General features: G+C 38.0%; 1 protein-coding gene across 2 annotated transcripts in view; it reads right to left on the reverse strand.

Annotated features, from left to right (window-relative positions):
* LOC111328139 (cGMP-dependent 3',5'-cyclic phosphodiesterase) overlaps positions 1-23,571 on the reverse strand; it is a 33,197-nt gene that overhangs the window by 3,823 nt on the left and 5,803 nt on the right. For both annotated transcript variants that reach the window (XM_088732952.1, XM_088732951.1), the window contains exons 4-31: positions 23,079-23,185; positions 22,388-22,437; positions 21,393-21,449; positions 21,116-21,200; positions 19,749-19,801; positions 19,393-19,467; positions 18,519-18,563; positions 17,789-17,857; positions 17,585-17,621; positions 17,047-17,149; positions 12,644-12,755; positions 11,179-11,218; positions 10,559-10,622; positions 9,726-9,819; positions 8,872-8,929; positions 8,349-8,430; positions 8,082-8,116; positions 7,920-7,958; positions 7,330-7,403; positions 6,561-6,638; positions 3,850-3,972; positions 3,694-3,764; positions 2,684-2,806; positions 1,977-2,064; positions 1,834-1,881; positions 1,182-1,256; positions 654-753; positions 412-524 (exon numbers count right to left, since the gene is read on the reverse strand). In XM_088732952.1, coding sequence (XP_088589078.1) covers positions 412-524; positions 654-753; positions 1,182-1,256; positions 1,834-1,881; positions 1,977-2,064; positions 2,684-2,806; positions 3,694-3,764; positions 3,850-3,972; positions 6,561-6,638; positions 7,330-7,403; positions 7,920-7,958; positions 8,082-8,116; positions 8,349-8,430; positions 8,872-8,929; positions 9,726-9,819; positions 10,559-10,622; positions 11,179-11,218; positions 12,644-12,755; positions 17,047-17,149; positions 17,585-17,621; positions 17,789-17,857; positions 18,519-18,563; positions 19,393-19,467; positions 19,749-19,801; positions 21,116-21,200; positions 21,393-21,449; positions 22,388-22,437; positions 23,079-23,185 — 2,098 coding nt within the window. The remainder of the gene's footprint in view (positions 1-411; positions 525-653; positions 754-1,181; positions 1,257-1,833; positions 1,882-1,976; positions 2,065-2,683; positions 2,807-3,693; positions 3,765-3,849; positions 3,973-6,560; positions 6,639-7,329; positions 7,404-7,919; positions 7,959-8,081; positions 8,117-8,348; positions 8,431-8,871; positions 8,930-9,725; positions 9,820-10,558; positions 10,623-11,178; positions 11,219-12,643; positions 12,756-17,046; positions 17,150-17,584; positions 17,622-17,788; positions 17,858-18,518; positions 18,564-19,392; positions 19,468-19,748; positions 19,802-21,115; positions 21,201-21,392; positions 21,450-22,387; positions 22,438-23,078; positions 23,186-23,571) is intronic.

The raw sequence follows: 23,571 nt of genomic DNA on the forward strand, positions 1-23,571 counted from the left end.
ATTGTCTGTGTGTTATAGTGATCGCATGAGAATAATCCTGTGATAAACACGATAGCAAAGACGTCCTCTTCAGTGTCAACTGCTGCTACGAGTTATTTAAAGGAGAGAGTAGAACGCTTTTCGACTTAATGTCATAAAGCCAATACTAAGGTAACTGAATAATGATGGCCAGGTGGAAAGGATTTTACTCGTACATAAACACAGAAGTTTATGATAGATCTTGCAGAATGCGTTGTATAGCTCATGTAAAAGGAACTACTCTCCAGAGAGGTTTAAACTGCCGCTTTGAAAGCAATAATAAGCCACTAATGATCCTACAGGAGAGAGGCAATTGAAAAGTAGAGTGACTTTCCCAATATTGTAACTGCCAGTTTTACAATAACTTAAAACTCGTTTGACCAGTTTGCTTACCGCTGTTCTTCTTGTTCCTTCCCAGTTCTTAGTTTGATCAGACAAATCGCTGGCTGTCATCATAAGATAAAGAAGAAGAGTGTGATGATCTTTGGAATCTTTTTTGAAACCATCTGAAAATGCAAAAACAAAAGTTAGTCAAAAATAGAAACAGTATAACAGTACAACAGCATATGTTGATGATGTAATGAAGATGGTAAATTTTAAGCATAGCGGTTGTCAGGCGAAAGAAACAGTGTTACCTTTGGCCATGTTCTTGATGTCTTGTAGGATTTTCAAGTGATGGGCAAGGTCCGTTGCTAGAATAATATCCCGAATGAGACTGAACACTTCTTCAAAGTCCTAGGTAGAATTGATTTAGAATTAAACACCAAAGCATTTTTTCTAATTTCTCCTAAAAATTAAACATGAAGGTCATGAGAAGAAAGGAAATGGCCACCAACCAAATTCTCGTTGTCAGCAACATAGGAAATGTAAAGAGAACAGCCGTATGGAAAATATGCATACTGATGATGGGGTGTATTAGGGACACTTACATCGTTGAGGAGAGCGGTATCCTCTATAAGCTCAGTAAAACTAACGGTAAAGAATTTTCTTCTTTTCAACGAACTACTTCAAAGCGCACGCATGTGTTTGTTTTTTCTGTCTTTAAGCCTTCTTGAAAACTCACAAAAATCAATATTTAAATAAAAAGTTTTAGCGAGTTCTTTTTTTTTTTTTTTTTTCTAAAAAAGGGGCTTAACTTCCAGTTACTTTGTAAAGCAACATACTTTTCCAGTTAAATTCTTGAAAATATTGCATCCTTCGGAGTTGAGTACGCACATAGTCTGAGCAAAATGATGTCTCTGTGAAAGAGAAACAGAAAAATATCAAGTTAGATTCAGTATAGTAACGTGATTCTAAAGCGCAGGCACAACTGATTGACAAATAGACATGGTTTGATGCTACTCTGGTTTAAAAATTTAATGAATGTAACCGAGAAGTTACGATTCATAAATCCAACATTTCGACACTTCTGTCTAGTGCCTTCATCAGGGGTGATCTAATCGCTGCAACAAAAGCTCGTTTTACATGCTCACTAATTAGCTGCCCTTTTGGTTTTCTGACGAGGAGTAAATAGGCGTCAGTTTGCAAGCCGCCATCATCACGATTTAAAGGAGCGTGGGCGGATTTGATAGGCCAGGCTTCCAAACAAAGGCGCAGGTGGTAACGTCGATTAGTGGTGATAAATTTAGAATTATACCACCCAATTGTATGGTTAGTTGGATCAAATTTGACAAATTCTTCAAACGTACTAAATGCCTCATTTTTTAAACATTCTTTATTCTAACACAGTGAACAGCTGTGCTTCTCATACACAGAACTAAAGGGACAATTGTCGTGAAGTCAATTCTTTCAACAAGGCAAACTGAGGTTGCGTACCTCCAACACAGATCCCTTTGAACTATACAAAGCTGCAAGCGTAGAGCCCTAACAAATAAAAAAAAAACTTTTCCATATCAGTGAGGGAAATCATCGTGAACACAGGATACCAAGAATTGTCACAGCCAAGACGGTCTACCTACTGAGGAAACCTGGAAGGAATTTGTGGTCCCTCTGTGGTCAATGTCATGGCACAGGCAAGCTACGAACAATGCCAACATTTCAACGTCTCTGAAATGCAGAGGAAACAAAATACCACAAATAGGAAAAAAAAAATCAAAATAGTCCTACAATTTCTCATTACAACTGAACTCATAATACTAAGCACAATAAGCGCGAGACGTTCGCCTTCAAATTCTTCTGATTTTATCTGTACTATATAAAATGGGTGTCAGAGTAAATACGAAACTCATTCTGAGAAAGAGTTACTGAAGCGGTGATGAGCAGTATATATCTAATTCGGTGTGCGCGCTTTATGTAGGAATAGCACGTGCGTGCTTGGTACAAAGTGCGCACATGTAGGAAACGAGCACAAGTAGGAAGCACAGTAGCAATGGAGTCGAATGTCCTTGAAAGGACTTCAAGTGAGTTAGAATTGCGCTGGGTTGCCGCCTTCTTTTCGCAGATCCGTCAACCATCTTAAAACCCCTAACACCCTCTCAAAGCCTTTTTTTAGGAGGGAGGGAGGTGTGTTAGGCTACAAGCGCTTGCACAGTACACTTGTAAGTGGAAGTTCGGAAAAGTTTAATTCGAAATTTAAGGAATTCGATCGAAATTTCCCCGGAGTGAAAATAACTAACAACTTAGAACGAGCAAATCAGAGGCCAAACTGTACATTACACTGACTGACCTGAAGCGATTGCTAATCTTTGCGTTCTTGTAAAGAAGATAACAGAAGTGTGCTACAGTGAAAGCGTGTATCCAATTGTGATATGGAGGGTTTCTGTAACCTTTCCGCACCATAAGCAAAAACCTGCAATCATAACACTTCATAAATCCAACATCACTTGCAAACGTCAATATTCTGCGCCTTAATCACGCCCTATAACCTCACTTTTGTAAAATATGAGGAGCCCGTAGCTCGCATAAGCTCTTGGTTTCTCTTCGGGTTTCCTCGCCACATGCTAAATTGTCAGTTAGATCCTCTTGATGTTTATGTAATTTCTTTCATTTCTACTGATGTGTTATAATTCTAAAATGGTATATCAAACAAATTAAACACGAAGGTGCGCTATAAAAGGAGCCTTAGGTGCCACTGGACCATTTGTCAATCAACCGTCGTGTGATGTAGAACTCTAAGAGTCAAGTCTGCTTGAGCTATAGCTACTCCAAAGCAGTGAATAGCGGGCGCATTCCTCAAAATTGTTTTATGTCTTCATCACAATACAAGAATTTTTGAGATTTGTATTTCCTTTCTCCAATGGAAACTGTCTTTATTTGTGGCGGTAAATTTGAGATCGAAGTAGGTAGTTCGCAAGTTACCTCATGCCACCACGCTGGTGGAAGTAAACAATAGATATCTCATTAGCTCCTTTTGTTCGTCTACCAGCATTTAAATTTGACCCGCACACGTCAACGGTGAGTGACACATGAGCCTAGGTCTTCCCAGGGAAGACTTCTTTATATAGCGCGCCTTCGTGTTTAAAAAAAATGCTTGTCTATCTCATTTCTTTGTTACTTTTGTTGGTTTTTAGTTGTCACTTGAACACTAAAAGATTAAAACTAAAATTTCAAAATACTTATTTTTGAGTAAACCCCGCAAAACTCCACGCCAAAAGAACGTAGGCATAAGCCCACAGTCAGAAGGAGATCACTTCATTATCTATAACACACACAAAATCAATTCTTTACAATACACACCTTACTAGCACCTCCTTCGGAATTTTCCATCTCTCGATCATTCCAAGGTCCTCAAACATACAAAGACAGGCCTATAGAGCATGACAAAAAATCATCAGATTTGCCTTGTAAGCATCAGTGAGCAAGCATGAGTCTGGGAAATAAAGCTTTACTTACCGGAATCATACTATCCGGGAGAATAGTTCTTGGCGCACACGGGAACTGGCTAAACTGCGGATGTATATCATCCGTGGTGCATATTGACCTGTTAACAAGCGGATCCACTTCGGCTTGAGAGACCTTTGCCGAGATTAGTTGAAAAAGTCAGAATACAAACATCAGAAGTGACTTCATGACCAGACGCGGTTGTGATCAGTTCTTAAAGAAAAAAAGCAATCTGAACCTGCATGACAACAACTCACAGCGTTCACATCGCTTACGCTTTCCGCTTGGGAAAACACAAAAGGGAATGGAAAGCATGAGAGTATCAAAGGACCACTAGAAAAATAACGGAGTCTGTGATTGGGAAATTCAAACTTTAGCTCTCTATAGACAAAATGGGGGGTGGTGCACAACTTTCTAAGAATGACACTTCCAATTGTCATCATCATTTCCTTTCCTCAAAGAGCAATAAGGTCTCTTTCCCTAATTTCTTATTTGATCTTTATAGACTCCCTATGACGTCGGGAAAAGAACATCGAGGGCACTTACACATTTTTTCATTTAACTATTAATTCAGGCATGCATGCGTGCGTGCGTGCGTGTGTGTGCGTGCGTGTGTGGGTGGGGGAGGGAGGTGGAGGATCTTTTTTTGTGTCATAATATATAATCTACCTGATTCTCCCTTAAGGCTCTGTAGTATTCTAATGATCACCTTTATTAGTCGATTTTTTTTTTAAACTCAAAGACGACTGTTTCCTTCTCTATAATTTGGATATATTAACAAAGTTGAAATGGTAAATTGGCCACCGTAACGATTGCAAAAGCTGACGTTTCGAGCGTTAGCCCTACGTCGGAGCGAATAGAGGAATTGTGGGTTGTGTGTGCTTTTAAAGGCAATTCATAACCGCAGTCAATTCTTTTCACCCGGCTCTGAAATATACCTGGGAAGTTTCTGACAATTCTTTATCCTTTTTAGACATCAAAGTTTCAATTGAAGGCAACGGTTTATGCACTAGTGCGTATTACAAACCTACAGACTCGCATAATTACTTGTTAGATTCGACTTCGCATCCATCTCACGTTAAGAATTCCATTCCTCTTTCTCAGTTTCTAAGACATCGTCGTTTATGTAGTGATGACTGTATTTTGTATCACAAAATACCCTCTGGTATTTTGTGATATCATTTACTAGGAACAAACATCTTGTAGGTGTCAAGATTACGCAACTGTGTTTGTTTATGCTTTTGGTCTTTTTTCAGTCTTATGTTCTGTGCTTTTTTTTGTTTCATATGTTTGGATTTTATTTTAACATTTTGCATGTTTTGCTTAATGAATCCTTTTGCGAGAGTTCAGGTTAGCTCTGCTTCTGTTTGAGTTGTAGTGTTGTTGCAGCGCGATTCCATCATTATCGTCTCTTACTGATATCGCAATATTACAGAGTTCATTTAACCAAATGGATGTTATTTCAGCTGACAATTTAAAAAACTGTAGTGATGACTCGGATTTCCACCACAAATCAAAGTCAATGTGCCAGTTTTTCGATAAACGTGGTTACCCTGTTTCTGTCGTTCAAGCGGGTTACCACCGCGCCCAACTTATTGATCGACATTCAGCACTACAAACGTCGCATAAGGAAGATTCCGACCGCATTCCATTCACTCTCACGTTTCACCATCACAACCACTCAGTTAAATCCATCATTCTTAAAAACTTTAAATTACTTCAAAACGATCCAGAGACAAGCACTATCTTTTAGCAGCCTCCGCTCATTTCATTCAAACGCGACAAAAACATTTTTTGGTCAGAAGTTCTTTTCAGACTGATGACCAACCAGGCACTTTTAAATGTACTCGTGCACGATGCAAAACGTGTCCTTTCATTCACAACACTGATAAAATATCGGGACCCAAACGATCCATTAAGACCACCGATCACTTCACGTGCACCTCCGCCAATGTAATCTCTTGCATAACTTGCACTTATTGCAAAAAGATATACATCGGCGAAACAGGCAGAAGACTAGGTGACCGATTCCGAGAACACCTTCGCGACGTGGAAAAGAAAGACAAGGACACATCGAAACCAGTCGCTAGACACTTCAATTTACCTAACCATTCTAAGCAACATATGGCAATCTGCGGTCTTTCCTTACACTTAGGTAGCACGGAAAGCCGTAAAACTCTTGAACAAAAGCTCATCTTTCAAACAGGCAGTCTAAATCCCACAGGGATCAACGAACGCTTAATTCCACGAATTTATTCGTGTTTTTTTCGTTGCCATGTTTTCACCAATAACGTAGCTCCATTTTCTGCCTTTAAAGGCACACACAACCGACAATTCCTCTATTCGCTCCGACGAAGGGCTAACGCTCGAAACGTCAGCTTTTGCAATCGTTACGGTGGCCAATTTACCATTTCAACTTTGTTGATATATCCAAATTATTTTGTTACCCCCACCGACGCAGCCCCAAACAGTTGCTTTAGAAACTATCAGCCTTTGTTTCCTCCTCTGTTCCCCCTAAAAACCATCTGTTGCCCCCAAAATCCTCCGATTTCCCCCTCCGGCAGTAAATAATGAATGGTCCCTAAATGATAGAAATCGATCGTTTTCCTAGGTATACACAATAACACAAGTTGATATGTCGTCTTTGTAGTGGCGACCGTAACTTGCATGTAACTTGCAAGTAACAAAGGGTTTGAACACCTTATTCAAATCACTGTACGTACATTCATGTGGTAAATCATCATTTCAGACGATAGTCGACTTCTGTGTGAGGCGTCTTTCGCTTTTTTATATAGAAGTGACTGAAAAAAGATGACAAAGCAATGTTGTGGTCGGAAGTCTGTTCTATGAACATAATTAATACAATTAATTAAGGGGTAAAACGAAAAAAGTAATTACAGACAAGACTTCAAAAAGCAAAGCAAGAAAAGGCAGGCGATTGACCTTTTTCGCTTGTTTGTTTTGCTTACCCATTTCAGGTCGCAAGCTTTATCTTTTGTAAATTCTACGTACATATGCACGTGAATAGGAGGAAATTTGAACATTTCTCTAGACTATTATCACATGACCTTAAATGGGTAAACAAAACATACAAGTTAAAGAGGTTTATAGTTACCGAATTTAACCACCTTCAGTTATTGAAAAGTAGCAAACTGTCCAAAGTAACGTATGTCTGTTTCTATTAATTATGATCATCTATTCAATTTCGGTCGCTTGTTTTTTTTTAAACCATGTTGGTTTTGTTTTGTTTCGTTTTGCTTTTGTGCTTAGTTGTGTCGTTTTGTTTTGTTTTTTTCGTTTGTTTGTTCAACGCCTACACATGCATGCAGGACTGTAGAGCTTTTAACTTCCAGAGGCAAACTGCGACGAAACAGTTTCTAGCTAATTGTTTCTTTGTTGCTATTGCTATCGTACGTGTCTGTTTCCTGTTTTTATTTCGAAAAGTACAACCATCACGCATAACCATTACAAAACATTGTGTCAGCAACTTACATGGAAAATGCTCACACCACAATAAATGGCAAATGCTCTAGTCAGATCTTCATCAAACTTTGTAAAACAAGAACCTGCAATGTGAAAGAAGCATTCAATTCATATAAAATACATTTTGATGAGATTGCTGAATTTCTGTTGGGTCCAAAACATGAAATTTGTATCGCCAACATTGAAAACACAATCTATATCTGTCACAGATGAAGAGAACAATGTTCTCATAGTAACTAGATATGTCAACTTTGTGATTCTATTTTAAGAAGAGCGCTTTTAACGATTAAGTTCGATACAACTTACATTTGAGTCCAAAAAAAAAATATTTTTAAGAGAACTTGCTTTCTTTCTACTTCATAAATTAAAAAAAAAAGAGAAACATATCCAGTGGGCGAGTTGATATGTAGATGGTCCCTTCATTCGATGGTGCCAAACTGTGTTACAAAATTGTCTTCAGTACTAAAACATAACTGTGTTCTATATAAATCATGGGTTGGTCAAGCTGCCGACTCTTACCAAAACTCTATCCTCGCATGGTGATCATTCATTTTGGTTCATTAAACATTAAAAACCGATACTAGTCTTGATTGACATACCATTTGTCTTGTTGCACAACTGCGCTACTCCGATAACATCTACAGGTAATAAAACAAAAAAGGATGGGCAATTCAAAAAATATAAAAAGAAGACCATAATGATTGTACAACCTTTATGAAAATAAATAAATCGATAAAAATACATAAAGAAAAGTCACTTACCTTCTTCATCCTTTATCGGAAAGCAGAGAATATTTCTAAACATAAGCAAACATACAAACATTTAAACGAACGACGTTCAACAAACATTAACAATAACGTCTGTAAATAAAGTATAAAGATAGATGAATAAAATAATGCATCGTTGGTAGGCAATACTTCCACATACAAGTGTTATGACGGAGTAGAGCTTTGCCTTCCTGCGTGCAAGAGTATTAGAAAAGTCACGTTTACACCGATGCAACGTTGAAGAAGTGGACAAACCTTTACCTTGTTCTGAAGCCTGTTTTCTCGTCAAGCCCCTTATAGAACAGAGGATGGCTGTACACGTCTTTGATGTTCAGCATCTTTCCTGATAACGAAACAAAATACGCAGTCAGTAATCTTACGCTTTAGACGTACGTATTTGGCCCTTGAGAGATAAGCGTTCGCAAGTCGTTTCAGTCTTGTTATAACTTATGCATAGAATTAACTACTCACTTCAACACAAGCTAACATCATCTACTGATTAAGATTGATTTTTCATTTTGTAATCAAATGAAAAATCAAACGAAAAGAAAACTGTCCTTCATTTGTGATTATATCTTCTGTTATCCTTTAACAGCAGGAGCTCAATAGTTTGCAGAACCTCTGCCTTATGTCTCAATGCTGTTTTGGCAGTAAACCAGTAAACTAACCGCAATTACGGAGGTAGAAGAGTCGTGAGGAGTTGTGGGGTGCTAAAGGCGCATTCCGCTGTAAGACAGAAATATTACAGACGGTGTGTTATAGTAAACTCGTTTTCATTCAGTACCTGTTGTAGCAACGTGTCCCACGATGCCCTGGGTAACTGGAATTCTTACCTCTGGTTCCTACACAATTCAAAGACAATACACATGTATTTCATAATTCAGGTAAAGGAGGTGGAAGTTCGTACTAGTTTTACTTAAAAAGCAGACGCTAACAATAAAAATAATATCCTCTAGGCGACGAATTAACAGAGAAATAAAACCAAGCTACTTTTACGAAGGTTTTAGCCTTCGCACTACCAAGCTCATTAACTCCAGGTAGCCCGTGCACTGTCATGAGTTCACCAATCTTCTTATAATTCGATTCAAAGCACCAAATGTTTAATGTCTTGGAGCAAACAGATGGGTAAACCACGGCCGGGAGACAAGACACTATTTTGCTATCTCTGGGCTGCCTCATTAAAACTATTCCGAGAAATCGAAACAGGCGTTGAAATGCTCAATAGGGAGCTTTAGCAACGACGACGGCGACGGCCGGGGAGCTTTAGCAACGACGACGGCGACGGCAACGAAAACGTCGTGTCGAAATCTAACTTTTCATTTTCGTAACTATTTCGAGATTATTCCGATGTGTTTCACTTGGAAAATGCTGGCGAACTATTCAAGGACTATATCACTACGAACGGCGTTAAAGTAAGGAAAAAAAAAGAAAAATTGAACGTCATGCGCTCACGTTCTCGAGAAAACCTAAAATTTGGTTATTTCCGTTGTAGTTTGGCCGAGAACGGCAAAGAAATATACCAAAATGTTAAACGCACGTGCAGGGCGATTGTTTTTGCTCATTAAGCCTATTGTTTTCTGCCGTTCTCATTGCCGTCGCCGTCGTCGTTGCTAAAGCTCACTAATAGCTCAAACAAACCTTTCCGTTGTCTGTGCCATCTGAGGGGATTTCTCCATCAAAGACCTTAGCCACAAGTTCATCTCTTTCTTTGTCCCAGAGAAACAGAGAGCACCTTCGAGAAATAGATCGATGATCATCATTAACACTTTTGATCAGAACACTTTTCAATTAAGTGTCAAAAGTAATTCGGGTTACATTGGCTTTTCTTTGCTTTGCTCTGTGATTGGTCTAGAAAAGTCGCGTCACCCTCCCAGTCAATTAGATGCAAACTAAAACTGAAAGCGACTTGGTCACTCGAGTTTCTCGCGCTTAAGACAGATTGCTCATTCTCCTTCGTCCCTTGTGATATTTTCCTTTACTCTGATTGGGTAGTGTGATCACTTTGGTTCTATAATTAACAATTATTCGCCGAAGGCGAGGTGAATATCGTCGAATAATACCCGAGACGAAGTCAAGGGGATTATTCGACGATATTCACGGAAGCTGAGGAGAATAATTGTTTTAGTATAATTTCAGAGCTGAACAACAGAGAAATTTCTAAATTCATGACATTTTAGTAACATTTATTAACATTTTATTTTAACATTTTATATAAACCGCGTGAGCGGTTTATATAGCGTCATAGAAGGAACCGCTCGACCAATCAGATTGCTGGAAACTCTTTGCTCAGCTCTGAAATTAAACTAACACCTAATCGAAATGCACACTAAGGTTCCGTGAGTGTCTTCTCTGTAGAGGTTTCAGTGTGAAGAGATGTGCGCGCTCTGGGAACAGTTCATGGTACAAATCAGTTCACGTAAAAGGCCAGGAAAAATAAGGCCTTGAGAAAGCAGCTCCTAATTCCACTTTACCTTTCCGCGTTGGTCAAATTTCGAGCTTCTGTCATGATTTCACTCAACAAAACGCTAACATCATCTGGAAATCAAAATATGAGTGCTTGAAGATCAATCCACGTAACATCGATTTGTGGGTTGGAATAGAACGTAGACCTGATGACGCCAATTAGTGTCATTTCATGAATAAAACAATCAACAACCACATAGAGCTAGGGAATGAACGGCCCGAGGGTTATGAACTCTATATATGGAAGCTGCGCCCAAAAGGGATACTACTTGTATCTAAAGTTACACGATTTTACGAGCTAACGAAAATAATAACTATAGTAGAGTATTTACTATCGTGTGTCTGAGAGGATCTATCGATTAAACCATTCCATTGGAATTGGAGGTCATCTTGAAAACTTGATTATCGTCAGTTAGCAAATTGCAGTGAAGTAACTGACTTGCTTTAAGCCTATGATGTTTATTTACCCCGGGTACAACTGCTTCTGCTTCCCTCTTTCAGTCACAGGCTACCCACTAAGGAAGGCACGGCGCACGTCCGCTGCAAACCAAGTAATCCTCGCTAACTCTAGCCTAGTTCAGCCGAGCAGATAACCACCTATGATAGATGATTTTAAAACTGTTCTCACCTACGAGAGTAAACAGGTTTTTCGCCACCTTCAATAAATGCTGGTGAGAAAGAAAACGAAACACAAGTTAATAAATGTCTTCCCTAACAACACTGCACCGAATAAAGTACCCTCCTCGCACTCTCTGGGGCATTCCACCCTCCTCCTTTCCCTAACTCCCTCAATTCGTTGTTCTCATTCCAGAAATTTCATATTAGTTAATAGCAAAGATGTTTTAAGACGCGGCGGAATAGCCCGGGAAATGAACTGTAGTACTTCTGGCGCACTTTCACACGAACCGACCAACTGGATAATCATTGCTTCAGCACCTGAACCATTTCACTCCCCAAATCTTAATATCAATTCTCAGTACTGTCTAAGACACGTTTCCTATGATTTTAGCCCTGAGATTTTGTTGTTAGATAAAATAGTACCCCTTGATTGATGATTTTGTTTCTTCTCAATGCTTTTCTTCTTGAAAATGAAGGGGAGTTGTTTCTTAAAATTTCCTTGTAGCTACTCCTGGAAGTTACAGATGCAACGGAAATCTGAAGCCAGTGCAGGAAAAAAGAACTCTCGAATTACGGCTAACGTCCGTGTGTCAAACAAGTTTGTGCCTAAGCTCTCGAATAGCTCAAAGTGTCTTTTGGTTACACGGTGGTAATACGCAGCATGAGTACAGGATTAAGTAACAAGGAGTCATTTTAGCGGGACAAATGTCACAACAACTGTCATTTTTTCACAATTCTTATTCGTTGAATTAATCGCTTGGAGGAAAAAATACTGAAAGGAAGTCTAAAACAAACTTCTGTACACAGGAATAGAAAGAATTTAGTGGAAGATATTTTTGAAGTCAACTGTATAACTCACAGCTGCATTCGTCGATCTTGGCGAAGTCTGATGATCGTGTGTTTTGCATCTTTGGAACACTTCAAAAATCGAGACTCGATTTCATGCGTTCCAAGTAGTGTTACAGGATTAAAAAATTCAGAACAGTAATGGACAAAAAATATCTGATTATTAAAAGGTATGTAGGCATGAATAAACGATACAAGATTAACGGATATGTTCACTCCAAAGTAGGAAGCAGTTTTACGTGTCTCTCAAACAAATTACAAATTACACATTTATTGGTATCGTACTAGAGCACGCGTAACGGAGTATTGGGCTATCAGCTACGATAGTAAATGTCCAATCACAAAGCGTGTAAGAATTCCAGCCAATTGGAATGGATACATAAGTCCGTACAAGCTTAAAAACAGCTTTGGCGGCACGAGCGTTTCAGCGCCCGCAGGAAGGTTTAAGGTGACCCGGCGAGAGGTCCGAGAAGGGGTCTGGCACTAATAACCCTCGTAGACTTCTAAACGGCTTGCTTTGTTCGAGGCCTGAAACTTAACGCGGGCGAAGGAAAGCTCGTACCGTAATGCTAGTTGCGAAAACGCACGTTGCCGGATATTCGGGAACTACAATTATATCTATATCTCACCTTTTGTTGCCTTTTTATCACCATTTCTCTTTCCCATTCTAGTGTGTTTTCTACTTGACCTGCAATATGCTCACAACAAAACTGAGCATTTTCTTCATCAAAGGAGGAAAATCTGAAAATAGTCAGAAAAAAGAAATCCTTCTTATTGAAAAGGGAAGGAACATTCCTTACTTACAAAGTGTACACTTAATTGTCAATAAAACATTCTGTTTTTGTAAATGCTTTAATTAAAGCGAAATAGTTAGCTATTAAAAAACGAATACGTTCTCGATATAGTGAGAAGGGGACATTTTAAGGCTGGTTTTCACTTATGAGAAAGTCGGAGTCGTAATTGGAGTCGTAATCAGGGGCGCAGAATGATCCGTTCTAGTGAAAATCAAACCCCAAAATCGGAACAAACAGATCGATGCTGCGAATGGCTCCGAAAACTGGATTGTAAGCCAATGGATGGCTTGAGAACTGGCCTTGTGATTGGTTGGTTCTTCTACTTCTACTTGTGACTCCGATAAACTCGTTTTCCCTGATCACGAGGACAAGATTCCTATGCAGATTGGGAAGAAAAATAAAACCGTTGCTATTCTTCGGATTCAGATTCCGTCTGGCTCGGGACTCCGCTCACGACCTCGTTTAGTTTCTCGATTTTAACGATTTTCTAATGACTCAAACAGAAAAAAATGTTAAGGTACATTCTTTTATTCATTTGGCAATAACAAAAGCAATAAACTATTGCCTAAAAACTCATCAAGTTAAAACGACGAGGCGTTTTGCCATATCTCTTACAGTTCTTCTGAACTCTGACATTCAGCGTTCGCCACAACGTCGAATTACCAATTAACACTGACTGCAAAGAGCGCTTCTACATTGAGTGACGTAAAACCAAACTTATAAAAACGGCCAGTAAGAAGAAAGGAAAATATCCTGTGTTACCAGAGGCTCCTGATGCTATTCGATTACCGACTTTTGTTCAAAACTACGCGAGTGAATGTGTCTCTAAGTAGTAATCATATGGCTTCTTGAGAACTTGTTCAAAGTTACGAGAAAATTTGTGAAGTGGCTTCCGATATTAAGATTCATATCGAGCATTTGTCTTTTCAACGCAACATTTAATGTTAATTACAGGAGATTCGTGGCTTCTAGAGATGACAAAAATTCCCGTGTTAGTACTTCAACGAAACTCCTATTTTAGGATTTATGTTACTCTTTCACAATAATGTTTCTAACCTACGCACCAAGTTCTACACCAAACACCTGAACCGATCAACACCGTTAATTTTAGTTTTCATATCTTTGAACTGAAACTGATCGAAAGTTACGTAACGGACTTCTGCCAAAACATCAGGTGAAATTCCTTTTGAAGTACCTAACTCCTTTTTTCCGGCCTTTCTTTGAGTTCGATTTCCCTTCATTATTACTTGGTTTTGAGTTGATACGCTTACTATGTTAAGATGGAAATGAATATTTAAAAAGCAACCGGGTACAAGAGATTCAATTCTAAGCTGTAAGAGTTACATTCAGGAAAACATAAGATGGTTTATCATACCATTGATTGTCACTGAATCTTATGGATAGGTGAATATTCCTCCATGAACATTTTTTCATTTATCTACATATCATACTCTAGTGCGGTTAAAAGAAATTTCGGGTAGGTAATGTTTACCTCACAGAACTTCTAATACAGAGGGAGATATAGGGCTAAATAATTAGTCTAGCAGTTGTTGTTGAATTACATGCCATTATGTCTAAAAGAGACCGTATTTAAGTAAACAAAACTTTATAGATATTAGTGATGTCAACAATTTTCCTCATTTTGGGTAATAAAGTTGCAAATTTCTTCCTTTCCCATATTGCCGGTTCAACTAGAGCCAAATACGCTAAAGATAATTTGGTCGATGTGAAGTCGTCTTGACAACTTGACATTACGCACCCTTCAGAGCTCTAACGGGGAATAAACACGACTTGAAAAGGTGTTCCGGTGACTTATTTTAACTTATTTTAACTTATTTTAACTTACTACGAAGCTACAAAATTCATTGAAGAAAAACGCTTTCCCATATCAATGTGCGACAAGCATGTTTTGTGAAATTGGTAAGAAAATAAAAGGCTCCTTGAGAACTCAAGTTATCTTGATGGTAATATTTAAATAAACAGAACACGAAGGATTAAGTTTTTGTGAGCTCGGTGAGGAAATAGAGAAATATGTTTTTTCGCCTTGTCACGAGCGTGAGAGAAAGGGAAAATTCTGAGTCCACAGAGACATCGACCCCGTTATCCCGCAAACCGATGCTCTACCACTTAGCAACAACGCGAGTAAACAAAGAAAGAAAAATGGCTATTTTTGATTTTGGGCCAGGTGATGAAATAAAGAAATATGTTTTTTCCATATTGAACAACAACAAACATATGAAACATATGAGTGAACTGCGGTTATGAGACGTATATAAGAACGATCCTTCTTGAGAACGATCGTTCTTATATACGTCTCATAACCGCAGTTCACTCATATGTTTCATATGTTTGTTGTTGTTCGATTTATCATCTACGGGTTTATATCGAATTAATTTGATGGCCTGCTCCCAGTTGGCTTGTTAGCTCAATTGGTAGAGCGCTGCACTAGTATCGCAGAGGTCAGTGGTTCGAATCCCGTACAGGCCTGAAATTTTTTTCAGTTCTGATTTCCACTATTGCTCAAATAGTGCTTTACTGCGAAGGATCGTTCTTATATACGTCTCATAACCGCAGTTCACTCATATGTTTCATATGTTTGTTGTTGTTCGATTTATCATCTACGGGTTTATATCGAATTAATTTGATGGCCTGCTCCCAGTTGGCTTGTTAGCTCAATTGGTAGAGCGCTGCACTAGTATCGCAGAGGTCAGTGGTTCGAATCCCGTACAGGCCTGAAATTTTTTTCAGGTCTGATTTCCACTATTGCTCAAATAGTGCTTTACTGCGAAGGATCGTTCTTATATACGTTTTTTCCATATTGTCACGAGCGCGAGACAAGACGAAAAAACGACATTCTCCATTTCTTCACCTAGCTCAAAATAAGAAATTACCGTCTTTCTTTACTTATTTACTACCATAACACCTTCGACATTGCTCATCTTGTAGTATGTAGGAGGCGTGTCATACATGTATATGAACCTTGTAATGGCTCAACTTACTTAGAGTCTCTCTAGCTTGGTTGTAGCGCACAATCTGAAGTTTTGGGACTCGATTCCTCCTACAAAATGTTTCCTTTGTCCCACAATAGAACATCTATCTCTAAACGTTTATATAGTCTATTTTCATACTTCACTTTTGCAGAACTATTGCCTTAGTTTTGGTCACAGCATTAAATTCGTTGTAAAATTTTCCTAAATTTCTCTGCCCGTTCTATTGCGGAAAAAATCTTCAGATGATTGCAGTAGTATTACAGGGTGCCTGACAATGGGTCTTTTATAGGCCTGAGACATTTCAAGTAGACGAACCATTCATCAGCGGAGAAACGGCGTCGTTCTGTTATATAAAAATCCTCTATGTGCAGCTATTTCGAGAAACTCTCTCCTTAAAAAGCATAGAACGTAAACAAAATTTCAAAATTGCTTTACAAGTCAGGTCCTAGCGGCAAAAAGTATGCGCCTCACTCCCTTAGTTACTTGTGGCGTGCTCACATCATTTCTTTTTATCACTGATTTGTCTTTTTGACTCGCGCGACGGACGGCCAAAAAAGAGGGACTGCTCCTAATATATTTCTGTTCTGATTGGTTCACTTAATCTCGAATATCTACACATATGACGAAGTTTTTCCCTACTTGGGAAATGATTGTTTAGAGAGTCAGAAACTCGTTACAGGTGACATCCTATCAGCCGATTTAATAAGAATTTTGCATTTCACCGATGTATTTAGAATTTTAGACACGACAGTTCGTTCACTTGAAAGAGGTAGTTCACTCGAAGGAGGAGGTAAACTGCTGTGAAAACGAAAGCTTATGGGATAATTTCATATGGGACAATTTCAGTTGAAGGAGCCGTTTTTAGAGCACAAAGTCAAGTAGAAAACTCTATGTAAGCGCCCCTTCATTCCCACTGTTTTGTGACTCTCTAAACAATCATTTCCCAAATAGGGAAAAACTTCGTCATATGTGTAGATATTCGAGATTAAGTGAACCAATCAGAACAGAAGTATATAGGAGCAGTCCCTCCTTTTCGGCCGTCCGTCGCGCGAGTCAAAAAGACAAATCAGTGATAAAAAGAAATGATGTAAGCACGCCACAAGTAACTAAGGGAGTGAGGCGCATACTTTTTCGTGCGTCTTTTTTTCGACCGACAGACTTCGTTAAAGTCATAGACTGCTCGTAGTCTAGAACGACAAAAATGCAATAATGGAGACTGTAAATAACGTAAAAGTCTATATTATGTACCTTTTTCCTGGAAGAGTTTTGTTGAATACACACGCCACTGCTATGACATTGCCTGACTTGATACTGACGATTGGGACACACAACATTGATTGGACGTAGCAATCTAAGAAAAAAAATCAGAAACTCGTTACAGGTGACATCCTATCAGCCGATTTAACAAGAATTTTGCATTTCACCGATGTATTTAGAATTTTAGACACGACAGTTTGTTCACTTGAAAGAGGTAGAAAATAATAGCTTATGATTTTAGAAATTTTTATCTAGACTTCATTCGAAGTGATGGTGTGAATTATGTAAAATTCAGGAAGGACATGAGGTAAACTATAGTGAATAATATGTCAAGGATTTATGTTAGGCCCTTCCTTTCTTATTTCCATTTTCCTTCTTTCTTCATACTTAAACCTAATTGCCGCTAGGCCATGCGGTAAACTATCGAAGTGGAAAGTGTACCACAGAAATCTTCAACCAACTCGGTGTACTTTACATGTACGTGTAGATATACTTGATCTTGCTACTGCTCAACAATTTACGAACTTACCTGTTATTCTCTGCAGGTCATATCTGTACTTTGTATTCTAAAAGGTTTCAGGTAAAGAAATTAAATGAAAATAATAAAAAAAATGTTTCAGTTTAGCTTGCTGTCAATATTTCTATCAATATCACTCGGGCTTCACAAATAAAACTCCTTAAAACATTTTGAATAAATGGACGCGTCCAACGGCAAGTTCACTGTGCTACGTACCTTTTCTATATCTGCAATATTTAATTTTTGGCCGGATTTGACCACTTCCTCAAAAATACTTCCAGAAACCTGCAAAATTGTGGGGACATAAGAATAACAAAAATTAATTTCTCGGAACTGCATATGCATTAGTGGCGACTACATGTTATATTTGGGTCTGCAAATTCGATAAAAACCAGGGCTCGACACACACGGTAGCCCACTAGCCACAGACAAGTAGAAATTCAGTTTTGGCTAGTGGTTTTCGATTCCACTCGCCAGTTTAGCTAGTAAAAAAAACTAAAACTGTCGTAACATCCAAGATGTCTCTAACCACTTGGCTACGAAGTTGAAAAGTTAGTGTCGAGCCCTGATTAAACAGTAAGGAAATTTTGATTTGACGTTGGGCAATCGATTGAGTGAACTCTTTGACCTCTAAAGAGTAACTTCACATCTAAGTTCTAGCATTGACTGGCATCTAAATTCTCCTAACAATATTACCCCAGAATCACGTATTAACGTCATGAGAATAAAGGAAATGATCATTAACAATGGAAGCTCTTGATTGTTACACAAATTCTCCTCATCAGCACCTTAGGAAATGTATAGAGAACAGTATGGAGAATATTCATACTGATGTTAGGGTGTAAAGAGATAAGTAACTTGGGGACAACTGTAGATGTACTAGTAGAATAAACTCGAACCAAAGTTGATGGTTAGTCACGTGAATGTGCAAATCACCCATCTCTACCTCAATTCTCTTCATATCCACGCTATTTGATCCTCTGCATTCTTGCTGTAGATCGTAAATTATACAATATGAAACAATGACCGCAAAATAATCCTATATTAATTTTGCACTTCCTGGTTAAAGAGGGGCGGGAGAACAAACTCACCTGTTTGGAGCTCTGTTTTTATTTTCAACAAAAGGTGAAATATATTGTTGTGTAGTGTCGCTGAGTATTTATACGAGTTATGCCGTAGGGCGAGTCAAAATACAAACGAAGAGTAAAAATACTGAGCGATGCTACACAACAAAACGTCTAATAAGAGATTTATTATCCAACACGCCAAATTGTTATTTCAGTGCGGGCGAATTTCGCGGATATTTCTGGAGTACAAATATCGCGTGATATTTGTACTCGTCTCGCGCGTTACTTTTACTATATACGAAGCACAATTGGATAACAATACGTCATCCTTAGTCTAATAATACACTTTGCCCCTCTTAGCCTATGTATAGTAGTTACAGTGTTCATAGATTATGTACCACCTGTTTACACACGTACATTTACATCCTGTAACATGAAGGGATGATTTATCAGTGCACATGTTCAGTTCCACATGAAATTTTGTTTATGGCCACAGTCTTCAAACCTATATGTACTAGTTCTACTGCAGGGCTCGACACTAACTTTTCAACTTACTTATAATTATAGCCAAGTGGCTAGTGACAACTTAGATGTCAAAACAATTTCAGTTTGTTTTCATTTAATTAGCCAAACTACCTTGTGGAAATTAAAAACCACCAGCCAAAACTGAATTTCTACTAGTAGTGTCAAGCCCTCTGTAGTAATGTTTATCAAAGTTTCAATACAAGCAGCTATTACTATGAAGTGACGTACATTGTTGTGAAGTTCTCCAGCTGTGTTATCTAGCACCAGAATGGCACTACTCTCTGCGTTAGTCTGTGATTGAAGCTGCAAGTAACAAGTACATAAAAATTGCATTACTTTCTCGATAACTTTTGACTCGTACAGTGATCAAATATTCCATATCATGGTAACAACAAAACACTGAGAATCTGTTGAAATATTATTATTTTCTGGTATATTATATGCCCATGCATAACCTTTGCCACACATTATGAATAACACACTTACAACTTCAAATATAAGTAAACTATCATGTAGATGTTAAAACTTAATACAAGAAATAAAAATCTATATTCATTCTGATAGGCAATTATAATAACACTTACAAAGTCCCCTATTTTGCTTGACAAAGGTCCCACTTCTTTCTCATAACATCTACCTGTTTTATTGGGAATGTACCATATAAAAGTAATCTAACTAACATTAAACGGCAACATTCTGCACAATGAGACCTTTACTCATCAAGCACTAAGTTTTTAGCTTAGTATACTCAATTGAATTTGTATATGTTTGACTCAAAATAAATCATACATCCTGTCTAGATAAGGACTTCCCCTGTGGAAGTTAATCAACCCCTGTTGTTTTCTTAATTAGCCATAATCTCCCTTGGGCTAAACATTATAGAGTGTGCAGGCAGGCTCTCACTGGGCTTGCCTCGCAACAAGGAGCTAGCTGACAACCAGAGAAAACAGAATAAAGATGAAATCAATCTAGAAATAAATTGAAATGTTGCTGATAAACATGCAGCCTCTCAAATCATCTAAATGAGAAAATTACAAAACATCTTTGTCATTTTCCATGTGTAGCAGCCATATTAATTGTCAACTCAAAGGTAACATTTCTTAGTGGAGGCTTAAAGTCTGAGTTTAATTGGCCACAAGAAGAATGGAAAGGAAACATGGTAGAGGTAGTTTTGGAGGTGACTGGAACAGTGAATTTGGTCAAACAAGCAAGATTTCTTCAACATATAAGGATCAATGCATTTTCAAACTGTAACATATGTGGTAGATATTAATATCTACAGAGCTCTGACAACTTTAAAAGTCTTATTTTTCCAAAAAATTACTGACAACACTGTTAGATAACTTGGGTAAATATTTCAATATCCCTGGTTTCAGTGAAATAGCCAATTTTAGGCGTGAGTGGTCCAGTGGTCAGTGCGCTGGACTCTGGGTCAGAGGGCCCGGGTTCAAGTCCTGGCTGGGGCTCGACGTTGTGTCCTTAAGCACTTGACGCTTCACTCACATTGCTTCGTCTTCCCGGATAGGACGTAAAATTGGAGGTCCCGTCTCCTGCATCTGTCAGTTAATTTGGTTAGGCAGGGGATGTTAAAGAACACCCTTCACGAGATTACTGTGAGGTGGTCTGGCCTGTTTATTAGGAATTGGGGGGGGGGGGGAGGGGGCATCTGTAAAATTTCTCCTTTATTACTTGTAAACTGCCGCTGGCAATCTGGAAGAAGTCCCCCGCACAGTGTTGTAAAGCGCATTAGAACATTGCATGGAAATGCGCTATAGAAATTGATATTATTATTATTTATTATTAATTACCTTTAATTACACAGCTAGCTGGTAAAAATAAGCAGTTAATGGCTCTACAAACAAGAACCTTGTATACATTGTACTAAAAGGTCCCCACTGCATATGACAGATTGTATATTGAGAAATTTCTAATAGATGGGATAAGTACTTACTCAAAAAATCCAAAAAGGTCTTCTGCCTTTCGAATTCATGAAAATATTTACTCCTCTCTGTTATATGATAATAACTTAGAAGCATCTGAAAGTACAAACAAATCATTGTTAAGCAAATAAGCCTAATAATCAAAATGAAGCAACAGTAACTGCAACATTACACCACAAAGAGATGATCAGATGGCTGCATGAGCAAAAGCTTCATAATATAGTAACATGCAGTTAACTACAACAGACAATTTCAGAACATTGAGCTACTTGTCTGAGTTAAACAAACCTGCTGCTGTGTGTAATCCAGTATGGACAGAGTATCCTCTTCTACTCCACAAACAATCTGCAGATACAAGAGAATATTCATTAACACAAATCACTTTTGTTTTGGTTCTCCCCATTGTAATTATATTTTCATTGTCTGGGTGTGGCACCATTTTTGAAGGATACACTCTAGTTATTACCCAGACATGTGTTTCAGTGCATACCCTTATTTTAAGCACACCATAGAATTATAAACAGTTTTAGGGTCCTTTCTACTTGAATGTGGGGGACCCCAGGCAGATGAGCCAAGCTATAGTGAAAAAATGAGCCTTACTTAGATACAAGCTTACAACCCCAGGATCCCAGGATTTAGTTGGCTTGAATTTGCTAGTACCATTTGCAAATGTACCACCGTTGCTGCCCCAGCTAGGCCTGTTACGTACCCCACCTTGAGACATTTGCATGGTAAACTTTGATCTTACCTTACAGGGTCACCCTACCTGGATAATCTGGGTTACCCCACCTATTATGTAAACGTGATCAAGATAACGAAAGGTCCCTCCCCTCCATTATAAGTAGGCCCTTAAGCAATAAGAGGAGTTTAACTACAGTACAGATGATAAGTTTAACCAGTTACCATCTGAAAACGGCAACACTGTGCTCACCAAAAATTTTCACATTTGAGTGTAGTCATGACTAATTATATAAGTGCATGCACTCCTTTAAAAGCATTCTACTTTATTTGCTAGAGGTAAATGTAAAGGAAACAGTTCACATCTTTTTATATCAAATCATTTTTTTGGAGAGAGCAGTCTGTTGTTTTCATTGGTGGTTCTGGGCAGAATTAAATTCTCTACACAAACAGATTTCCATTAGTCATGTACATGCACACTCAACTTATGGAATTACTAGGTCATTTCAAAATACATATGTAATCGTACAAGAGATGTATATATATTTGACCAACCAGTAATTTGTTGTGATCATGGGAAACGCTTTTTACCACTACAAACTTACCATCAGAAATGCAACTAGTTTATTGTCTTTGTACAGTGGTGACATTATCACTGGAAAAGAAAGTGTTACACAGTTTAGAGGTGTCTAGTATATATATATTTAACAATTATTCCATGAGCGCGCGTTGGATATGAGATGATAGATAGCCAACGAGGCGCGTAGCGCCGAGTTGGCTATAATCATCTCATATCCAACAAGCGCGAGTGGAATAATTGTTTTATTAAAAATGTAAAATTAAATTATTAAATTTTATTAAATTTTTAGCTCCCTTTTAATCTTAAGCTGAAACCTACGCTTGCCATATTTGTAGATTATGGTATATTGGCTGATATACCATAATGGCTAAGCCAATAAAAAGTCTTGAATTGCATTATCCAATGATCTAGTTTTTAATAAATATATATATACTATATGCATATATCACTGGTGGACATGCAGATATATAAAAGCTAAAACCCATATGTTTTCACCTCAACATACCAGTTAAAAGCCATTATACTGGGCTTCAACAATATCTTAAGGGTGTTATTGAAAGGAGGCTTATATGCTGAGGGTATATATTATCTGCCATATATTAGGTATCTGATAATGTATATCCTAACATATGTGAAATACGCTTTACAAATATTTGAAAAAAGCACAAAGCAAAATTGAGTGTGAAACTGCTAAGAGCTAGTTTTTAATTACCAACCTCTTTGATTACTTTCAAGTGTTTCAGCTGATGGTAAAAATACTAAACAAGGATCGTCTTCGTCAATGTTGGATAAGACCATTCTTTGCTTACCATCAATGGCTCTCCTGGAGATGACATCATACATGTAGAACTGTAATGTTTTGACATGGACATGCTGAATGCATGCATGTGTGTATATGCTGTGGTTCAATTTTTTTCCTTTACTAACAATAATTGTTTATTTTCCTTTTTTTCAAATTATGATGACTATATATAATTTAAGACATTTAATTTCAAAACAAAAGTCAGGACTTCGTGTGAAAATTAACCTTTGAACACAGAAATGATTTGAACCACAAACATACACAAAAATACTTTTGGGTTGCAAAAAAACTGTGAAATCTAACTTGACATCTAGAGTGTTTAAATGACCTTATAAACAAATGACATTCTTTTCATGGTTTCACATTGTTCCCTTCTTCATGACATTTTGTAATTTTTGAACAATGAT

Source organism: Stylophora pistillata, chromosome 9 (assembly GCF_964205215.1).
Source record: "Stylophora pistillata chromosome 9, jaStyPist1.2, whole genome shotgun sequence".
Classification (NCBI taxonomy): Eukaryota; Metazoa; Cnidaria; class Anthozoa; order Scleractinia; family Pocilloporidae; genus Stylophora; species Stylophora pistillata.